General features: G+C 39.1%; 1 protein-coding gene across 1 annotated transcript in view; it reads right to left on the bottom strand.

Annotated features, from left to right (window-relative positions):
• The window catches only part of UTRN (utrophin), a gene marked incomplete at both ends in the record, with an annotated part of 491,377 nt that overhangs the window by 34,888 nt on the left and 435,769 nt on the right, over window positions 1-20,720 (bottom strand). Inside the window, 3 exons of the mRNA XM_080700143.1 lie at window positions 13,722-13,833; window positions 17,074-17,240; window positions 19,761-19,918. Coding sequence (XP_080556269.1) covers window positions 13,722-13,833; window positions 17,074-17,240; window positions 19,761-19,918 — 437 coding nt within the window. The remainder of the gene's footprint in view (window positions 1-13,721; window positions 13,834-17,073; window positions 17,241-19,760; window positions 19,919-20,720) is intronic.

Genomic DNA, 20,720 nt, shown 5'->3' with positions numbered 1-20,720 from the left:
TAAATACTTTTACAGAGAAACATATCTACATCTACAATTTAGCTACGCAGTGGCAGGTTCACTTAGGAAAGGCAGCATAAATCCTTGATTTTCTTTCTTTTATTGACTAATTTTCACTGACAAATTGGTTTCCTGTCATCTTTCATTTTTAATTTTTAAAAAATTTCACTATAAACTAACATATCTGCTGGGTTTAACAGTTTCATAACTTCACAGCAATCCCTCTTCTTTGGTGTTGGTGTGACACTTTAACACACGGTAGGCATCCTTGTCTGTTGAGGCTGCTGTAACAGAATACTACAGATTGAGTTGCTTATAAACAATAGAAATGTATTTTTCACAGTAGGCTGGGAAGAGAAGATGAAGGCACTGGAAGATCTGGTGTCTGGTGTGAGGACCCGCTCCATGGTTCAGAAATGGCCATTTTCTTGCCCTTCTCAGATAGTGGAAGGGATGGGTGAGCTCTCTGGGGTCTCTTTTATAAATACATGACTCATTCCCGAGGGCTCTGCCTTTTGACCTAATCACTCTCTTAGGGTCCACAAAACCATATCACTTTGAGGGTTAGGTTTTAGTAGACGACTTCTGAGGGCATACACATTCAGTCTACAGCAGCACTTGAACATAGGACTTCTTGATACAGTTTCCTACCTCCCCACGCCTCTCCAACACACACTTTGGGCTGGACCTTCTCTTTCTTTCACCTCTGTTGCTAAATGCTGATTCCATCCCTGTAGTATATTCTCTACATGGGAAACTTCCTATCCTAGAAGAAAGCCCTGGTAGATCAGGTCTGAGAACTCACAGAAGTCCAGAGCATCCCAGAGACCTCACACCTGCCTGTCCCGGGCCCTGGGAGAGCACTTCTAGGTTAAGCTCTGCTCTCAAACCAGCCCTCTGTGCTTTCTACAGAGTATATGTTGCCTATGTTGGGGATCTCTAGTTCTCAGACCCTTTGGTTCCTCTCTTCTCCTGCAGACAATAACAGTCTTGTCGGCTTTGCCACTCAGTTATTATAGTAAGGAAATCATATCTCCTAGTTGGACTGTCAACATTGTCTGGAGGTTTTTGGTTTTGCTGTCTAGTTGCCCAATCTCTTTTCAGGTAACTAACAAATGGGGGGGAAATGGTGAAAAAAACTGAGAAAATCTGAAACCATGCTACCACCATCTTCCCCACATCCTGTCAACAGATGTTTAACAAAAGAACTCACATAGATATACCAGGGCTGCCCTGATAACTGGCCTGAGAAGTTAAGGATAATGAATCATGGTCAAAAACCTTTTAGAATTGAACCCACAGAAACAAGTGGGCATGTGAACACTCCGAATATACTTTATTCCACTATACAACAGTTAAGTCGCCAGAGCATAATGCTGAAAGCGTCTCTGAATAATAAAAAATAAACAGTTCTTGACTTGCTCACCACCAACTAATACAAATAATGAATAAAATATGAAAAGGTATTTCTGAATCATAAAATACACTGTGAGGGAGCCGGGCGTGGTGGCACACTCTTGTAATCCCAGCATTTGGGAGGCTGAGATAGGAAGAGGGAGGTTTACAGACAGCCTCAGCTACTTAGTGAGGCCCTTTGCAACTCAGTGAGATTCTGTTTCAAAATAAAGAATAAAAATAAAGAATAAAAAATAGGGCTCGGGGTATAGCTTGGAGGTTGAATGCCCCTGGGTTCCAGTGTCTGTCTGTCTGTCTGTCTGTCTGTCTGTCTGTCTGTCTGTCTGTCTGTCTCTCTCTCTCTCTCTCTCTCTCTCTCTCTCTCTCTCTCTCTGTCTCACACACACACACACACACACACACACACACACACACACACACACACACACACTGTGGAAGCCAGGCATGATGGTGCATACTTCTATTCCCAATATTTAGGAGAATGAGCCAGGAGGATCATAGGCTGCAGACCAGCTTCAACAACATGAGCCTCTCAGCAATTTAGCAAGACCCTGTTTCCAAACAACACAACAAATATATGCAGATACAGTGAGATATATCCAACTGTGAGATATCAAACAACAAATATATGTCTATATACACACACACACACTGTGAGATAAATCTGTCCATGTAAGTTTCAATGAAAACACTAAGGAAAAGCATGATTAACAAGGACTCAGATAAATTTTCACTCCATAGGTTCTACTTTGCCAGCACCAACATTGACAACAAAAAATGTTTCAATATTTCCTCTAATTATTCTAAAATTGAGAAAAATATAGACAGCTCATATGAAGCACAGCTGCAGGTTGCTCTACCTCTGGCTCCAGTTTGTGCCTCTCGTGAACTGCTGTGTATGTTCCTGTTCATATTTCAAACTGGGTATTCTTAGCTTGAATGTTGACACCTATCGCACCATTGAACTTCAAAAACATTGATAAACTGCTGAAAGGCTTTGCCTTTGCATTAATGTGAATCACAAACAGCAGACAGGTGAAGGTGCAGAAGAATCTATAACTCAGAAGTGCTAACCCCCACCTAACTCATAATCAAGCAGGTTCTTGAATAAATTTCTTGAGCACTTCAGCTATCATTAACTCCAAAGATCCCCTGCGCAGTACACAGAGAGGGTCTATTTACAAGGATATCAAATAACCTAAAGGCCCAAACACACAATTTAATAGCCAAGCAATTTGAATAAAAAGAATGTCAAATAAAGAAACAAAACCATATTCCTTTAAAATTCTCACTAATTCTTTTGGTCACTTCATAAGTTGAGATGGCAGTATCATTTATTTCCATAACAAATACTCCTAATATTAGAGTTTTCGATTATTAAGTTCAAATATGAGTTATATACAGAAGATGTACAAAGATGTAAATCAAGGTTATATGAGAAATAATACAGTCATTTGGCACATGAGTGGAATAATGAAACATTACCATTTGATTCATGCACAAGCGCTCAAATCATTGTTACACAGCACCCTCATTAGCAAGATTTATTTCTTAAATATAGAAGTCAATAGTCTCCAGTGGTCCATGGATACTTCTAAGCAGTCCATTTCACTACTATTGAACTTTAAAACATTCTCAATAGTCTTTTAAATTGTAAAACAACTTCTCAGTGTTTGTTTAAGTTGCAGGGTTTACCAGGATGAGGTCCTAGATTGCAACACGTTGAAATTCAGACACATTTGAATTCTGTGGATGAGATGAAATCAGTAAGAGAAGCCCAGACCCCCTTGAGTCTTAATGGGAAAATATGAAACTAAAAAAATTAACATAAAATGACCAAAGGGTCAAGAACAAGTAAGGTAATAAGTCATCCAAAGTAAAATGGACTTTGTCCAATCCTCTCCCTAAAAGCTATGACACAATCCGAATGCATTGGACTTATAGGGCTAACAAAGCCAAGTGGCCAAGAGCTGAAGGAGCACTCGGGATGCTGAGGTCAGAGAAACAGCAATGATGCTGCGCTTTTAGCCTACTGGCCAACATCCCAAATCACATCTGAAGCAGCAAGACTGCCAGAAACATACCATAGCAACTCAACAAAGAATGAATCAGCATTTTCTACAGTTGATTTCATAGCCTTACAAGCACATGGATGCTGCCAAGAATGGAGAGGAGTAGACAAAACAATGATCTCCAGCATTTCTCTTTTTGCTCTTGTGTTTGTATTTTGGCCAATGACACGCAGTTTATAAAGAAAAGGCGTGGGCTGGGTATGGTGGCGCACGTCTGTGATCCCAGGACTTGGTAGTCGGAGACAGAATGATCGCAGGCTCAAGATCAGCCTCAGCCACTTAGTGACTCTCAGCAACCTAGTGAGTTCCTGAGGTTTCAAAACAAAATAAAAAAATGGGCTGTGACCAGGCTGGGTGGTGCACCCTTGTAATCCCAGCATTTGGGAGGCTGAGACAGGAGGACTGCGGTTTGCAGACAGCCCCAGCTACTTAGTGAGGCCCTCTGCAACTCAGTGAGACCCTGTTTCAAAAATAAAGAATAAAAACATAGGGCCGGGGGGTATAGCTTGGAGGTAGAATACCCCTGGGCTCCACCCCCAGTACCATAAAAAAAAAAAAAAGAGAAAGAAAGAAAAAAGAAATGGGCTGTGATAGTAGCTTGGAGGTAGAATGCCTCTGGGTTCAACCCCCAGTAAACACACACACACACACACACACACACACACACACACACACACACACAGAACAGGCATAATTATAATTCAGCTCAGCTTTTAACATACAAATTAAAACTACTCCTATGTTTCAATAGAATAGTATGAATTTTTTACAGTTTCTCAGAGTATATTTTTTTCTGTCCTCCCTTTTTTCTACCAAAATCACAAAAAAAAAGCCCACAAAAAACTACCAATACAAATCACACCTGTTCAAAATCCAGCAAGTGGCTGGGCATGGTGGCATGCTTGGTAATCTCAGGACTTAGAGGCTGAGTCAGGAGGATCACGGGTTCTACGACAGCCTCAGAAACTTGGCAAGATCCTCAGCAACTTAGAGCAGGTTTGAAAATAAGAAATAAAATGGCTGGAGTGTAGCTCAGTGATAGAATGCCTCTGGATTCAATCTTCAGTACCAGGAAAAAATTAAAAAGTCTCACAACTAAAGAGGGAAATTTACAATGAATATTCATTGACAACTAAGATATTGGAAGTAAGTGATATTATCTACCTTTTAGGCAACAAAATCTTGCAAATAGCTCATCTCTTTGGAACCAACATGTATCCTAGCTTCATCCTAGTATCCTAGCTTCCCCTTTGCATCCCAGCTTCCCCTTCTAATTTCTATCTCTCCCCTCTCTCCATTTCTCATTTTCCTACCTGGATGGAGACATGGTCCCTCAGCAGAAGCGCACAGCATGCACCTGTCTTTCCCCATTAACCTAGACTCTGTGCTCTTTTATACATGCCCCTACATCTTGTTTGTAATTGCTATCTTAGCCTTTTCCCACAAATGAATCCTAATGCTGTCATGATTGTACCTATCTTCCTATAAAGCTCTATTATTGGCTCACACTCTCTCATCCAAAAATGCCAAGGGGGGAAAAAAAAAGAAGAAAGTTCAGATTCAATGGGATTCAGCATATGCTACCCTGAAATATGGTATTTTGGGAAAAAGCAGAATCATGAAAGCCACTCACTTTTTCTTACTTTTTCTCTCTGAAGCAGGTCATAAGATCTATATTTGAGAGGTGTACTCTATATCTAAAGGTAAGGAACATTATGATCTCTTGCTATGGGTTGAATGTCTCCTCGAAAACTCATGTGATGGAAACAAAATCCTTAATGCAAGGGTGGTGAGAGGTGGGACCTTAGGAGGTGATTGGATGAGAGACAGAACCTTTAGGAGGTTACTGAGTGAGAGGCAGGACCTTTAGGAGGTGATTGGGTGAAAGGCAGGACCTTTACGAGGTAATTGGGTGAGAGGAAGGACCCTTAGGAGGTGATTGGGTGAGAGTCAAGGTGACTGGTGAGAGGTGGGAACTTTAGGAGGATAAGAGGCAGGACCTTTAAGAGGTGACTGGATGAGAGGCAGGACCTTTAGGAGGTGATTTGGTAAGAGGCAGGACCATTAGGAGATTGAGTCATAAGGGATCTGCCCTCATGAGTGGATTAATACTGTCATGGCAGAAGAGGATGAGCAGTATACTGTGGGGATATGTTCCTTAAAAAAATGCATTGCATGAGTATGGTTTCCTTCAGTATTTTCTCCTTCTCCTTCTGTGGCATACTATCTTGCAAGGGATGCCTTTCACCATGAAATGACACATCATGAAGTCTGTCATCAGGTGCAGCCCCTCCATCTTGGATTTCCCAGCATCGAGACCCATGAGACAAATAGATGTCTAGAATTCATAATGTAATCTGTAGTATCCTGCTATGGCAGGAAAACCTGGACTGAGAGATCTATGAAGACACAAGCTCCAAAGTAGTCTGAACAAACAGGCCATATTGAGTTCTCCTGAGTTTATTGCCACTAGATCATAAGCCATGTTCAACCCCACTTCCACAGCTGCCCTTCCAGTTTTCAGCAAACCCAGTGCAAAATCCTGAGCTTTTATCTTGTTTCTCTGCCTTTTATTTTAGGGCCTCCACCACTGTCCTAAGATGGAAAAAATTTTTTCCTCCCCTATACAACATTTCCTTTCAGCCTCACCTATGAGAACCAGTGTGTCCTTGCACTCACCTTTATAGTTCTCACCACACACACAGCTCCCATTTCTCATTTATGCAGTGAGGACCTCTCTCTGACCTGCCATCTCGTCTCTAAAACCTTCTACATCCCGGTTCAGTCACATTTTCCAGTGTAGCTATACCTCAGGCCTCGGCATTACTCAAAGCAATGTTCAATTCAAAATCTCTAACTTGGAAACTATTTCTCACTGACTGGAATCTTTAGAGCCTTCCTCTCCCTCTCCCTTCCTTCCCTTCCTTGTTTTCTTTTTTCTCTTTCTTTCTTTCTTTCTTTCTTTCTTTCTTTCTTTCTTTCTTTCTTGTGTGTGGTGCTTGGGATTGAACTCAGGGACATTAAACCTCTGAGGTACACCCCCCAGTCCTATTTTATTTTTACTTTGAAGCAAAAACTCACTAAGTTCCTACCGCCTTATTTAATGTGAATAAGCCTTTTCTATTACTCATCACTTAGGTCTCTGGGTCCTCAACGCCCTCTAGGATTTCTTCACCATGAGAAGAGCCCACACCAATCAAAATGTCATGAATACTTTCACATTTTTCACTCTCTTGCTTTCAACTAAATCTTTCATCTTTTAATTCTAAAGCTGCTGAGCAATGATGGAGTCACAAACTACAAATCCTTGCCAATTAACCTCGGCTGCACTCTGGTGGCAACGTAGCACCCTTTACTCATCGCTTGGTGACTCATGACTGACCCCAACAGCAATTCCAAACACTCCCAGTTCTCCTTAGCATTTAACCCTAGCCAGTTTTCTCTTGCTGTTGGCAGTCATGAGCTCTTATAAATCACATGAGAAGTTCGTCTTTCTCTCTATATAATTTAAAGAAAGATTATCACTGGTACAGTCATTATGGAAAATAGTCCAGAAGTCCTTTAAAATTTTGAAAATACAACCACCAATGATCTAACCAGCCCACTTCTGAGTATATATCCAAAGAGAATAAAATTGCTAGCTCAGAGAAATAATCTGCACCCCCATGTTCAATACAGCACTATTCACAATGGCTAAAATATGAAATCAAACTAAGCATCCTAACAAATGAATGGGCAAAGAATATCACACACACGGGCATGTGCACACACACACATACACACACATCACATGCATTATTTAGCCTTAAAGAAGGAAATCGTGCCATTTACAAGCAAAGAGGAAACTAGAGGATGTTATATTAAGTGCAATTGCTCAGATATAGAAAGACAAATATTGCATGAAATATATGAAATCTAAAAAATAAAATAAAATAAATAAAAAAATAAAGCCCTAGCAATCTTAAAGGAAATAGTGGAATGGTAATTATCAGAGTCTGCAAGAGGAAGTTTAGAAATGGAAAAATTCTTAGATTTCCAGTTATATGAAGGATAAGTATAACAGAGTGGCTATAGTCCCCAGGAAAATGCCCAGGCTCTGGCTTGAACTTTGGGGTATCCCCTAACCCTTGGGTATCCCCCAATGTTGATGCATTAAAAACTTAACCTCCAGTGCTGTCCTGCCATGTTGCCATGAGTTGGACTTCAGAGAGAGGATTGGACCATAAGGGCTAGATATCAAGGCAGTAGGTTCCTGATAAAGGATGAGTGGCTGTTTTCCCTGTCTTGCATTCACCAACATTCTCTTGCTCTTCCGTCACGCACCATGGGCTGATGCAACAAGAAGGCCTTTATCATATAAGGGCCTTTGACCTTGGGGTTCCTGGCCTCAAAATACATGATCCAAATAAATTTCTGTTCATTATAAATTACCCTATTTATGGCATCCTGTCATAGGAGCATATGACAGATACGACACTGGATGTTGAATATCTCCCAAGGGTCCCCGTGTTAAAGGCTGCCCAGGGATGGGTAGGGAAGAGGCTTGGTGCCCAGGATGGGGAGGGGCCTGGTGCGAGGTCTTCAGGTCACTGGGGGTATGTCCTTGAAGGCGACTGCTGAAGCAGGTTTCTTCTTTCTCTTTGCTCTCTGGTTCATAATACAAGCAGTTTTGTTCTATGCTTCAAACAGGAGACCCAAAAGCACAGAGGAGGCTGCGAAGACTTCACTTATACCATAAGAATTGAAGTATTTTTGTGAAAAGGAGTAATTTGAATGAATGAAGAGAATGTTAGCAGGCATCAAATAAAACCTGTGCTGTCTCTGGAAGATAATCTCTTATTGAGCCCAATGAGAGAATTATTAATGTTCAAATTTGGATTACAGAATGATGGAGGAAATAAAAGTTAAAAGGTAATTTTCTAGAGAAAGAGTCCATTTCATTTCCTTATGTAAATGTTTATTACAAGTATTATAAAACATCTTTATGAATCATGATAGCTAATTCATATATCACTAGCCTTCCTACAACTAAACACAAACATTGTCACAAATAATAAGGTGATATGTTGGTAAAGTATCTTGGAAGTACTAAGGGTTAAAATAAAGTTTATCAGCTACAGACAGTTTTGGACTATTATTCTCGAGAAGAGGCTGATAAAGAACTCAGGAAGGAAGAGACGAAGTCAGCCATGTGACGGGAGCATTTTCTTAACCGACAATGGAGGTGAGCTGCAAAAAATAAAGCCCACAGCTCAATCCTTATGGGAAGCTAAGATTCCTTTAGCACTCAGTGCCCAGCATCACTGCCCTGGACAAATAAACCCACATTCAAGCACACTGTCTAAGGAAGACATTAAATGAATTTATGGAATGTTTAAAAGATGAAAAACCGTAAATACAGGCACCTCAAAAGCAAAAGAGAACAAAATAAAAAATCAAAGAGTGGGGATTAAGAATGGTAGAAGGCAGTTATACTGCCATGTATTACCCTTAAAAGCAAGAGTATAACTTTCAGAAACTCAGTTTACATGGCTTTCTAGTTATTGTATAAAAAGTTGTAGAGTCAGGGGTAGAGTACTTGCCTAGCATTTGTAGGACCCTTGGTGCATCCCCAGACACACACACACACACACACACACACACACACACACACACACGCAACTGTAGGGCCAAATGCGGAAAATATCTGATATAAACATAAGCTGACCAATCAGTAGGCTGCTAACAGTATCAGCCCACAGCTCAGGAAGGGGCAAGGACCTCCCAAAGCATTTCTTAGAATAGAAAACTGTCCTTGTGCGCTGCAGGCTAAGCCGCAGTCTCAGAACTGATACCAGTGATTGGGCAAGGACTGTAGAATCGGTGTTAATGGGGAGAGTGTAGGGTAATTTACAGATTTTGTGTAGCATTTGCTAGCTGGAGAGTGGAACTCAGGTATGTATTAGTGACTCTCAAGCATGCTCCCACTGGCCAGCTGCTGAAGAAACATTGATTTCGCATTGTTTGATTGTGTTATAAAGCCATTAGGAATTATTATACTTAAGAATAAGAAAAGTAGTAATTTTCTCTATCATTACTATAACCACATATACTTACTTTATGATTTTTCCACTTTGACACCACTTTTTATAATCGGCTTCCTTAATTTCTCGCTCTTATATAAATGTGAATATGGTCTTTCTTCCTAACTCAGAATCCTTTTAATGGCCTGAAGGGTTCTGTACAATCGAACGCCTGCCTTTCCCTTTCATCCCATGTCTTAGCGTTCTCTCTCTCAGGAAGGGAGGCAGTCACTCTTTGGATTTTGCAGTAAAGCCTTGAACTTGGCTTCATACAATTAATGGCTCTTGGCTGCCATCTTGAAATTCTTAATAATTTTTAAACTGACCCTATGTTATCATTTTTCCCTGGGTACATTTCATATAATAAAGTCAGCGCTCCCCTACTGTGCTCCACCTGCGGGGCAGGTTTCACTTTCTTCTTGTCTCCCTATCACATCAGCCAACCTCCTCCTACCTCCAGAGCACTGTGCAGTCTGCTTTCTGAAACACCCTTCCAATTGTCTTAACTGTGTGTCTGCCCTTCCTTCTTTTCCTTTTCCCCTTCCTTCCTTCTTTTCTATACTGAGGATTGAGCCCAAGAGCATTTTACCTCCAAGCTACAACTCCAGCCCTTAGTTTATTTTTTTGCTTTTTGTTTTTTGTACTGGGGATTGAACCCAGAGGCATTCTACCTCTCAGCAACATCTCCAACTTTATTTTATGTTAAAACAGGGCCTTGCTAGATTGAAAAGGGTCTCACTACTTGATGAGGCTGTCCTCAAACCTGTGATCCTCCCAGGCACTGAGATTACAGGTGTGTACCACCTTGTTTTCTTCTTTTTTTTTTTTTAAACCGGCTCTCACTAAGTTCCTAAGGGTCTTTCTGAGTTGCTGAGCCTAGCCTCAAATCTGCAATCCTCCCATCTCAGCCTCCCAAGTGCTGGGATGATAGGAGTGTGCTACCACATTCTACAGTCTTTACATGGTGTCTGATTCGCTTAACATTCCATCTCAACACAGATGTCAACTTTCCAGACAGACCTTACCTGACGCCTTTATCTTAAAGTGCCTCCTCTCATCATTCCACTTCTCTCCATTTTTAAGCCTCTTACTACAATCTATAATCATCTCATTTCTTTGTCTCCTTGTTCGCTGTCACATCTCCTCCTCAATAGAGGGTAGCAGGAGAGTCAGTACTCTTCTCTTTCTTGGTAATAGACTGACAAATTACCTGAATTGAGACTAGTAAAGATTGAGACTGTAAAGATTCTCTCCCTTAAGAAACTGCGCTCAGGGTCCTCTGCACCCTCTTCTTCACAGAAATCTTGGCTCTTAAAAACTATGGAAGGAATCAGTTCAAATCAAACCCCAAATCTATGTACATTCGCAAATCCTATAAATACCAATTTCAATATTATGAATGGGGAAGGGGAGGAAGCAAGGTGGGCGCCTGAAGGAATTGCACCGGGTGCTGAGTGCATGTGTTTCTATCACACCAAACCTCAATAGGATGTATGGTTACAGTACACCAATAAAAGCCTATTAAATAAAACACAATTAAAACTATCGATTAGCAACACAAATTATTTCATATAACCTTTTCTAACCTCAGTCCTTTAAAAAATGTAAACAATTTCTGACAGCTGAAGATTGTATCCTTAGAATTAACCTGGGTCCCCTTAACATGCCCACCTAAAAAACTCTCCCAAAACAAAACAAAACAAAAAAAACCCCTAAGCTGCCAAAATAATTTACTGTTGGCTTTGGCCAAGAGCTGAAGATTGGCCTGTGACCACTCTAAAAGCATTTTCTAAAAATGACTTTCTATTTTGAATCCTTTATCTGTCCCTTTGAAATTTAAGTATCTCCTACAACTCAGAAGCATCTTTCTCAAGTATCTGAAAGCCATTTCTTTGAAATGTAATCACCAAGGAGAGGGCCTCTGTCTTAGGACAGACAGAATCCTAACTCGCAGGATCTCCAGTGAATAGACGCAGTTGGCCTCAGCACATTTACACAGATCAGCACTGTGTCATTTCCCACTTTCCCAACTACTCCAGGCTCTACTGTTCTCCCCCTCCACTCCTTCAGCCTCCAGTTTACACATGCAGTCACCTCTGCACAAAATGAACTGCGCACACGCACACACACACACACACACACACACACTCAGCATATTATTGATTAAAATCTTTTCTGACCACATTAACGGAATCTAGCCTTGTTTATCTTTGAAAATACTGCCTGACACGTGGCATGTGTGCTATATTAATTTGAGGGAGTAAATAAATTAATGACAGTTATAAAGGCTACTTCACAAATTTTCTTGGGAAGAATTCTTTTTTCTTGGTTAAAATGAGACCTCACGGATACTTCATCTATTATAATTCAGTAATATTTTCTAGAGATGAGGTTTCTTTCTATACAAAGTCCCTATTTATTTGAGATACAATACTCAAAATGGGACAATTGTATGTGTATATATTATAAGTATTGTTTCTTTCCTGCAGGTTTATGATCCAAAAAGAACTTAATTTCCCAAGCCAAAGAAAATATACAACTCCATGAATAAATTCTGGCACAATGCAGAAGGAAGCTAAAGAAGAGCTCTTGACAGAAAATGAAACAGTTTTAGGAAAAAAATAGCTTTAGATCAAAGGAACAACAATAACCAGTATCCACTGCTAGTGGAATGATATTAAATTAGCAAAGTATGATTATAATGTAAAGAAGAATAACTCTTTGAAAGAGTTATTTTCTCTTCTGGAAAATAACGTGGCATCAAGTATTTTGACCATTAAAATATTCATATTCATTGACTCAGATCATTGACTTCTAGTGCTTTATTCAATGGAAATATAATATATGTAATATACGGAAAGTATTATCTTCACAAAGATATTTGTTAAGCACTGTTCATAATACCAAAAAATTGAAAATAAAGTAAACCGGGTGTGGTGGCACACGCTTGTAGTCCCAGTACTTGGGAGGCTGAGACAGGAGGATCCGAGTTTGCGAACAGCCTCAGCTACTTAGTGAGGCTCTTTGCAACTCAGTGAGACCCTGTTTCAAAATAAAGAATAAAAAATAGACTGGGAGTGGTGGCGCACACTTATAATCCCTGAGTTGGGAGACTGAGACAGGAGGATCGCACAGGTTCAAAGTCAGCCTCAACTATTTAGTGAGGCTCTCAACAACTTAGAGAGACCCTGTTTCCAAATAAAATATAAAATAGGTCTGGGAGTGTAGCCCGGAAATAGAAGGCCCCGGGGTTCCATCCCCAGCAACTCACACACACACACACACACACACACACACACACACACACACACACACGGCTGGGGCATAGCTTGGAGATAATATGCCCCTCCAACACCCCAGTACAGACAAAAAGAAAAAAAAAAAGAAAACAAATTCAATGTCCAAATTTAAGGTATTGCTTAGGAAAAGCTTAACAACTCATTCAATTAAATATTTTGTGATGGGGAAAATTGTATGGTATATCAACATGGAAGTACAACTAGCATATATACTGTCAAGTGAAAAAAAATCATGATCATGATCATAAACATATTAATTTTATAAAAATAAGGACCCAGAGGGAAGTGCTCCAAGAGTTGTGTGCACCTGTGTTGCTATCACGCTATACCCCAATATAATGTATAATTAATTATAACACACCAAATAAAAGAATATAAAAATTAAAGCTTAATAAGATTAAAGCCTGGAAAAACATTGCAAGGTAGTTTATTCAGTAGCTAAATCTATGGAGGATACTTTTAATTTCTCCATCTTCTGTATTTTTGCTAATGTGAATATAATATTTGCTTATGAAAACATATTTTAAATGTATCTAAAAGAAATATGATTTTCATCACATAGTTTCACTTTCAATGTAGGTCAGTCAGCAGGAGTTCTTAAAAGAGTTTGCTTCCAAGACAGTTAAGTTTAAAATCAAAACAGACATAAAAATGTTAACAAATTAATTTTTTGAGAAAGTTACAATTTTTCTCCATTAATTAATTCAGAATCATAGGTAACTTTGCTTAAAAGAAAACCAAAAAACAAAAAATTTGGTTAAGCAACTTTGAGATTTTTTTCTCAAAATCTTAAATCTAAGTAAATCAAATAAAATTTTAGATATGAGTTAATTTCAAAGCAATGTGGAAAAAAAAACTGGGTCAGTACTCACAGGTATACAGTATTCCACCATGGGGTAATGTAATTTGTGACCTTTTGCTGTTCGACCAGAGAAAAAGCAACTCTGGCAGACATCATAGTTAAAATGTTTTAGGCTTCTATACCTAGAGTAAAGAAAAGAAAATCTATTGGTTTACATTTCTATTACTTAATCCAACTAAAATCATTTTTGGTAAAGAATTACAATCATCCAAATCACTAAGGAAATGAAAGGTACATTTGCCACAAATACAGAATTTGTTTAGTATCTCAGATTACTGTTAGGACAAAGAAAAAAACCATCTCTTCAATGGGGAAAAAGTGTATTTTGAGAATTTAAATGTCTATAATAGTTTTTATCCCTTTAGACATAATAAGAAAATATATCCATTGCAGAAGACCCTTTTTGTGGTGTTTGAATCTGAATAGAAAATATTAGAGAAAAATAGAGTTATGACAGTTAGCTTGACATATCAAATTTTAAAAAATTAGTTCTAACAAATAAAAATGAATCTTAAAATTTCCTCACAAAGACATTGCTTTTATAATAATTATTTTTAATATCTGCTTAAGACTCGTCCTTAGAAATAAAATTAAAAATTAAGAAGTACCTAATAATAAATGGTAAACTAAATAAAACCTGACCACCATGCATTTTTGAAGAAATATTACTTTAAAATCTCTCACATAAGAATAACTCTACGGTGACTTCCATCTGCAGAATATTAATAGAGAAGCAAAATAGAGTGGGAAACATGTCCCAAATCTTCCATTCTGAGAGCTTGGTGTGTGGACCTAAGAACATAAGTTATATCCATATTTACAGAAAAAGAACTAAGTAAAAGGACTAACAGATGGAGCATGGAAACACAATGTAAAGGTTATGTGAGGTGAATGCTATAAACTATTAAGCTCTGAGTAGCTTCTAAAATGATGTGTAATCACTTGTAGGTTGATTCCAACACTCTAGCCAGCTGACTTTATCAAAAAAAAAAAAAAGCCACCTGTTTTGAAACAGCTCCTACACTAACGGTATTTCTTGATCTATCAGCATCGATTGACAAATGAGATTGATATCGTCTCTTCTATATGGTGTTGTGCTTATTGCTGATAGCCAATCTACCCTCATTGGTAACTCTTGTATTATTAGCACTGTTTGGCAACATGCTCTGCTAAGCATCATTTCTCTGTCTCTCTGGTGGGGGTAACAAGTGCCTACATGTTGAAATCAACGGGCAGGCTTTCCAGTTGGGATTTCAAGGGTCTGACTCAACTGGGAAGAGGAAGTCTCCTTCTTCCTCCATGTTGGAAATGGACTTGACATCCTGAGGTGCCATTTTGTTAGTGTGAGCTCACCAGGAGAGCGGAAGCCACATATTAGGGATGGCAAAGCACGAAGTGAGAAGCAGAGATCCCGGTCATTCTTGGACTGTCTACCTCGGCACTTTGTTTACATGAAAGGTGACTAAAACTGGAATCTACATACGCAGCCACCTGTGACTCTAACCGAAACAATTCTCAGCTTAAGCAAACATCCTATAGTTCTGAGATTTCATTAAAATTTAATTTGGGAGTAATCAGTGAAAAAGGTCCAGCAGTATTTGCAAGAACACAAATACACATATAAAATCTATGTATCTGTGTGTATATAGTGAGAATAATAATAAATATAGACACACAAATATGCATATACTTACACACATATACATATATGGATGAGGGGGGAGAAAAGAAGGAGCTTTCTACAGAGACAACCTGGATGATGTTAAGTTTATTCTCTAATGCGCATATTCCTCCATCTTTATTTCTGTTTCTGGCTCTCATTCTTCCTGTTGCCTCAGAGAAAAAGGAATCCTTTTACTACTAAGAGCTAATCAAGCCTCTTCTATCTGGGTCCTATTTTACTACTGCGATTGTGCTTATGTTTGCTCTCTACATACATAATCTTTGTGCAGTAACAAAAATCACCATTTCTTTGAAGAAATGTTTTCTCAGCTTTGTCCCTATATCAGCTATCAACTCTAAACATATTTCTCTTCAAAAATTAAAATGTGTAGATGCACTATGTTTTTAATATGTGAAAATACATACTCATAAAAGAAAGACAATATATTGTCTATCAGGTTTCCATTTTCAATATCCTGCCATATTTTCCCCAAGTTATAGATTTCTTGAGCAAGTATTTGACATCTTAATCGACTTATTTTCCTGAGCCTGTGATGTGCTTTCCTTCCTTACAATGCCTGGGAGGAGTTTTGAGATTCCCAGCGACTTGACTTCTCCAGCTGCTCAGGTCCATTTTCAGAAGATTCATGGGCTCTCTTTGCTGTGTGTATACCTTGAGTATCTCTTAAAGCCTTCCGTCTTTGAGGTTCTTTTCACAATAGCATGCTTTCTCTTAAGAATCTTACTCATCTTTCTATCCCTAATATATCCCTTTTCAATACTGTCTGCCACTGAACATCTTTGCTCATGTTTTTCTGGTTATCTCTACTTCATTAGAAAGTTCAGCGATATTTGACAGATTAATGTATTAGACTGACCATAACTACTAATGGTATTTGCAATCATAAAGAGAGCTTTGAATGCCTTCTCTGTTTGTGCCAAGTTCTGCCCTAGATACTCTCCAAATATTAACTATTCCTATGAAAATGCTCATATCTCAAAAAAGAAACATTGTGTACTCTAAGAGGGCTGATGCCTACTTATCATAAGAGAAGGAGGTGAAAGGACCAGGATGAATAAGACATTTTTAAGCTGGGAACAAACTCTGCACAGGTCCAGCACAGTCTGTTCTGGGGTCACAGATGGATGACTGCAACACACTGGTTACAGTAAAGAATGGATTTTAGCAGTGCTCCTTGTGTGAAGGTGAACAGTAGGGTCAATCTACTTGGCACCAAACTTGGCAGGAATAACACTGGGCAATCTCATTACTTCTCAGCTAGTATTTAAATGTTGTTTCTTGCTTACTAAATTCCATTCCAAAGACACCGAAACATCTACCAGATTCCAGCGGGACTATATTTTTTAATCAGCCACACTATTACCCTGCCAGAATATGTCTGTGACCTAGGCAAATACAAATCCGTAAAAATAATCCGGTTCTGGGCCAAAGTAGTACAAATAACAATAATGATAATAATAATACAGTAAGTTTGTGTAGTGTCTATAAGAAGAAATGCCACATTTAGATAGGTTAAAATGTGAGTATTCCAGAAACTTAGAATTTAAGTCCCCATACGGGAATAAATGGGGAAAGATGCTTATCATACTACAATACAATCAATACAACATAATACATACATACCAATAATACAATACATCCCAGTGCGACGAAAGAGCCTAATGCTGGGAGGCCTTACCTGAAGCCGACAATTGGACATTCTTTACAGATGTTGCATTTGGCCTGATGTTTTGCAGTCTCAGCTGCAGCCACTCGGTGCAAAACTGGCAGCCAAACCATGGACTGTGGTTCCAACCTCATCCAGTCTATAAACTCTTTCACACTTATCTCTGGCTTGTTGTTATTCTGGTAAAAAAAAAAAAAAATCAAAATGAAGGGCTGAGAGGGTGGCTTAAGTGGTAAAGCTCTTGACTAGCGCATATAAGATCCTGGGTTCAATCTTCAGCAACACACACACACACACACACACACACACACACACACACACACTGAATGAATATTTCTTCACTTAAGCTGCAGCAAGCCCTACTGCTTCATAATCTTCTAAAAATCTGTGCAGAATTAGGAGAAAAGTTATATAATTCCTTTAAAGTCAGTAAAATCACAAAAGCCTTAAGGTTCTTCAAGGCAAGAAAATTCTAGAATTTAAGAATAAAAAGCCAAGCGTGGTGGCACATGCTTGTAATCTCAGCATTTGGGAGGCTGAGTCAGGAGGATCACAGTTCGCCCACAGCCTCAGCTACTTAATGAGGTTCTTTGCAATCAGTGAGACCCTGTTTCAAAATAAAGAATAAAAAATAGGGCTGGCAGTGTAGCTCAGGGGTATAATGCCTCTGGGTTCAATCCCTAGTATTGAAAAAGAAAAGGAAAAAGAAAAAGAAAAAAGCAGAAATTGTCATATAGGAAGAGGAAAAATATTTCCAGTATTTCAATACTCAAATTCTTATTTTATTTTTTGTGGTTCTGGGGATGGAACCCAGGGGCACTGTACCTCTGAGCTACACCCCCAGCCCTATTTTTTAGTCTTTTTATGTTTTTGAAACAGGGTCTCACTGAGTTGAGAAGGGCCTCGCTAAATAACTGAGGCTGTTCGTAATCTGCACAATTCTAGGGCATCTTTGCACATACATACTTTCATTTGATAACACTTATTTATCTAATATGGTACAAGTCTGTGAACTAAAGACCCACTGGTAATGTCACAAACTTGAAGGGCATCAGAAATGTGAACTGAAAGCTGCTGTCCCTGGATCCTGCTCTGGCCTTGTCTCAGTGTCACACATTATTATAAATAAATATACTTTGCAGGATTTCAAGTCTATCATGATGACTCCTATAAGACTTCTCTTTAAATCCTAACAGTAAGGATTTTTTGTATGTGCAGAGTTAAATTTTACCAACATCATTCTGCTATTCCTAAGGTCACTCTATGAACCAACATATGTGACTATAAATAACACTTAGAACAATCATCTGGGATTTTTTTTATTTCTAAAATAAGAAAGAAGGTCATTATAAAATGTAATAACCCATGACAGATTCTGCTCAAAGATACATTGTGAACATTTTTTTCCTCAGCAGCAATAAATCATTGACTACGCTTTAGAAAATATCTGTAGGCTTGTACTTTATACATACATTTAACTTCAGTAATATTTATAAAATATCCTTACCTTCACACAGTTAGCATTTAAAAGAAACTAAAGTGCTTTCCCAGGTTAAAATTAATAACATATTAGAATAAAACTTTGCACATCATTTCCCTTTTGTGCATATAATTCTTAAAGAAAAGACCACTGTCTAATAATACCTTTAATTTATATTGTATAAAGCTTGACTAAAAGAACTTTAGGGAATTTTTATCCATTCATTTAGCAAACTTTTATTAAAGCAGCTACTATATTCAAGGTGGTTTGCACATGGATACACTATAGTCTGAATGTTTATGCTCCACTAAGATTCCTATGTTGACACCTAGCCCTCAAGGTGATGGTATTGGTGTGGGGGGGCTTTGGCAGGTAATTGGGTCATGAGGGGAAGCCCACAGGAATGGAATCAGTGCCCTTACAGACATGGTCCAAGCGAGTGAACTCATTCATTTCACCGTGTGAGAACACTACAAGGAAGAGCCTAAAATACAGATATGAACCAGAGAGCAGGCCCTTCACAGACAGCAAGCTGCCACCTTGCTCTTGTCTTTCCAGCCTCCAGAACCAAGAACTAAATTTCTGTTGCTTATGTGCTTCCCAGCTTATGGTATTTTGTTATGAGCACCTGAGATTTAGACAGGATGTAATAGTTAGAGATGGGCACAGTCTTGCCTTCATGGAGCTTGGGTGTGCATGGAAAAACAAACACTGAACAACTGCAGTTCAGTACGAGGTTTTCACTGTGGTGAGCGGAGGTAGAGGATGTTGTGAGGACGGGGATATATGCTCATCTGAAGAGCTCTAAGGATCAGAGAAGTCCGCTGACATCTAAGACCAAATAGGGAGAGTGGGCGGGTGCTTGTGTATGGAGGAGGGGGAATGTGTCCAAGGGCGCTGAAGAAGGAATCAGGGAATTAAAATCAGTCTAGCTGGGAGGCAGACCAAGGGCATGAGCAGCAAGAGATGAGGACACACCAAGGCAGGACCAAATGCAGCAATACAACTTCTATTTTATTTATTAAAAAAGAAAGCATCTTTGCAGGCATCCCGATTCTTCGAATCAAATGTGCCTTAAGTAATAAAATACAAATTTGTTGGGATAGTACCCCAAAGCCTCCACCATCTGACTTCAGTCTAATAACCTGGCTATGTTTTGTAGTACATCTTTAAGACCCTTCCCCAAGGCATACTATGCATCAATGAGTGCTGCGTTTACCTGTTGGAAGCAGCTGCGGACACTAGGCTCAATGTTGCTGCCTCCAAAAGCGGCGACTTCCCCCAGCTGCCGGGGGATCTGGATGGCATCGTGAAGCAGCAGACCCAGCTGCCGCTGGTCACACATCTCTGTGGGCCCCGCCACCTCCTTAAAGAGATCTGCAAGAGAGAAAAAGGCAGGAGGTTAGTTTCCATCTGTCCAAAGTGTTCTTTTGTTTTAAGCATATCTTTGGTAATAATGGATTGAACTATATGGATGGATGGATGGATGGGTGGGTGGGTGGATGGATGGATGGATGAATGGATGGATGAAAGGAAGGAAGGAAAAAAAGGAAGAAAGAAAGAGGCTAGGGGAAAATAAATTAGATTAGCTGTCTCCTGAATTCTGATGTTCTCAATAGTCTACATCTGTCATGAGGAACTAGTTGACCACATGCTTCTTAAAATAATGTTGCATGTCAATACATACAAGTAGATCAATGAATACAAACTGCCTTTGTAAATAGTACAATAAATGCCCATGCATTGATTCTATGGTCTGAATAAGGGTTTCCCATGAGAAACAGAACGAGCCCAAACAAAACTTCCCTTATGACCTGTCAAAGTAATAAATGTATCTTAAGTAGCAAACCATTGATGTTAATGATTTTTACCAACATTTTGTGTTAATTCTTAAAAAATTCAATATTTTATTAAATATATATGTCAGGTTCTTTTTTTTTTTTTTTTTTTTTTTTGGTGGTACTGGGGTTCCTGGAAACCCTTCAACCTCCAGGCTACACTCCCAAGACCTATTTTTATATATATATTTTTTAATTTGGAAACAGGGTTTCTTAAGCCAGTGAGTCTGGCTTTGAACCAGCGCAATCCTCCTGTCTCCACCTCCTAAGCGCGGGGATTACAAGCGTGCGCCACCACACCTGGCTGTCAGATTCTTTTAACTATTTCTATGCTTATATGT

The sequence above is a fragment of the Muscardinus avellanarius genome, assembly GCF_963383645.1.
Source record: "Muscardinus avellanarius genome assembly, chromosome: 8".
NCBI lineage: Eukaryota > Metazoa > Chordata > Mammalia > Rodentia > Gliridae > Muscardinus > Muscardinus avellanarius.
Note: the sequence above shows the minus strand (reverse complement) of the source record. Positions and strands in the feature narration are given on the sequence as shown.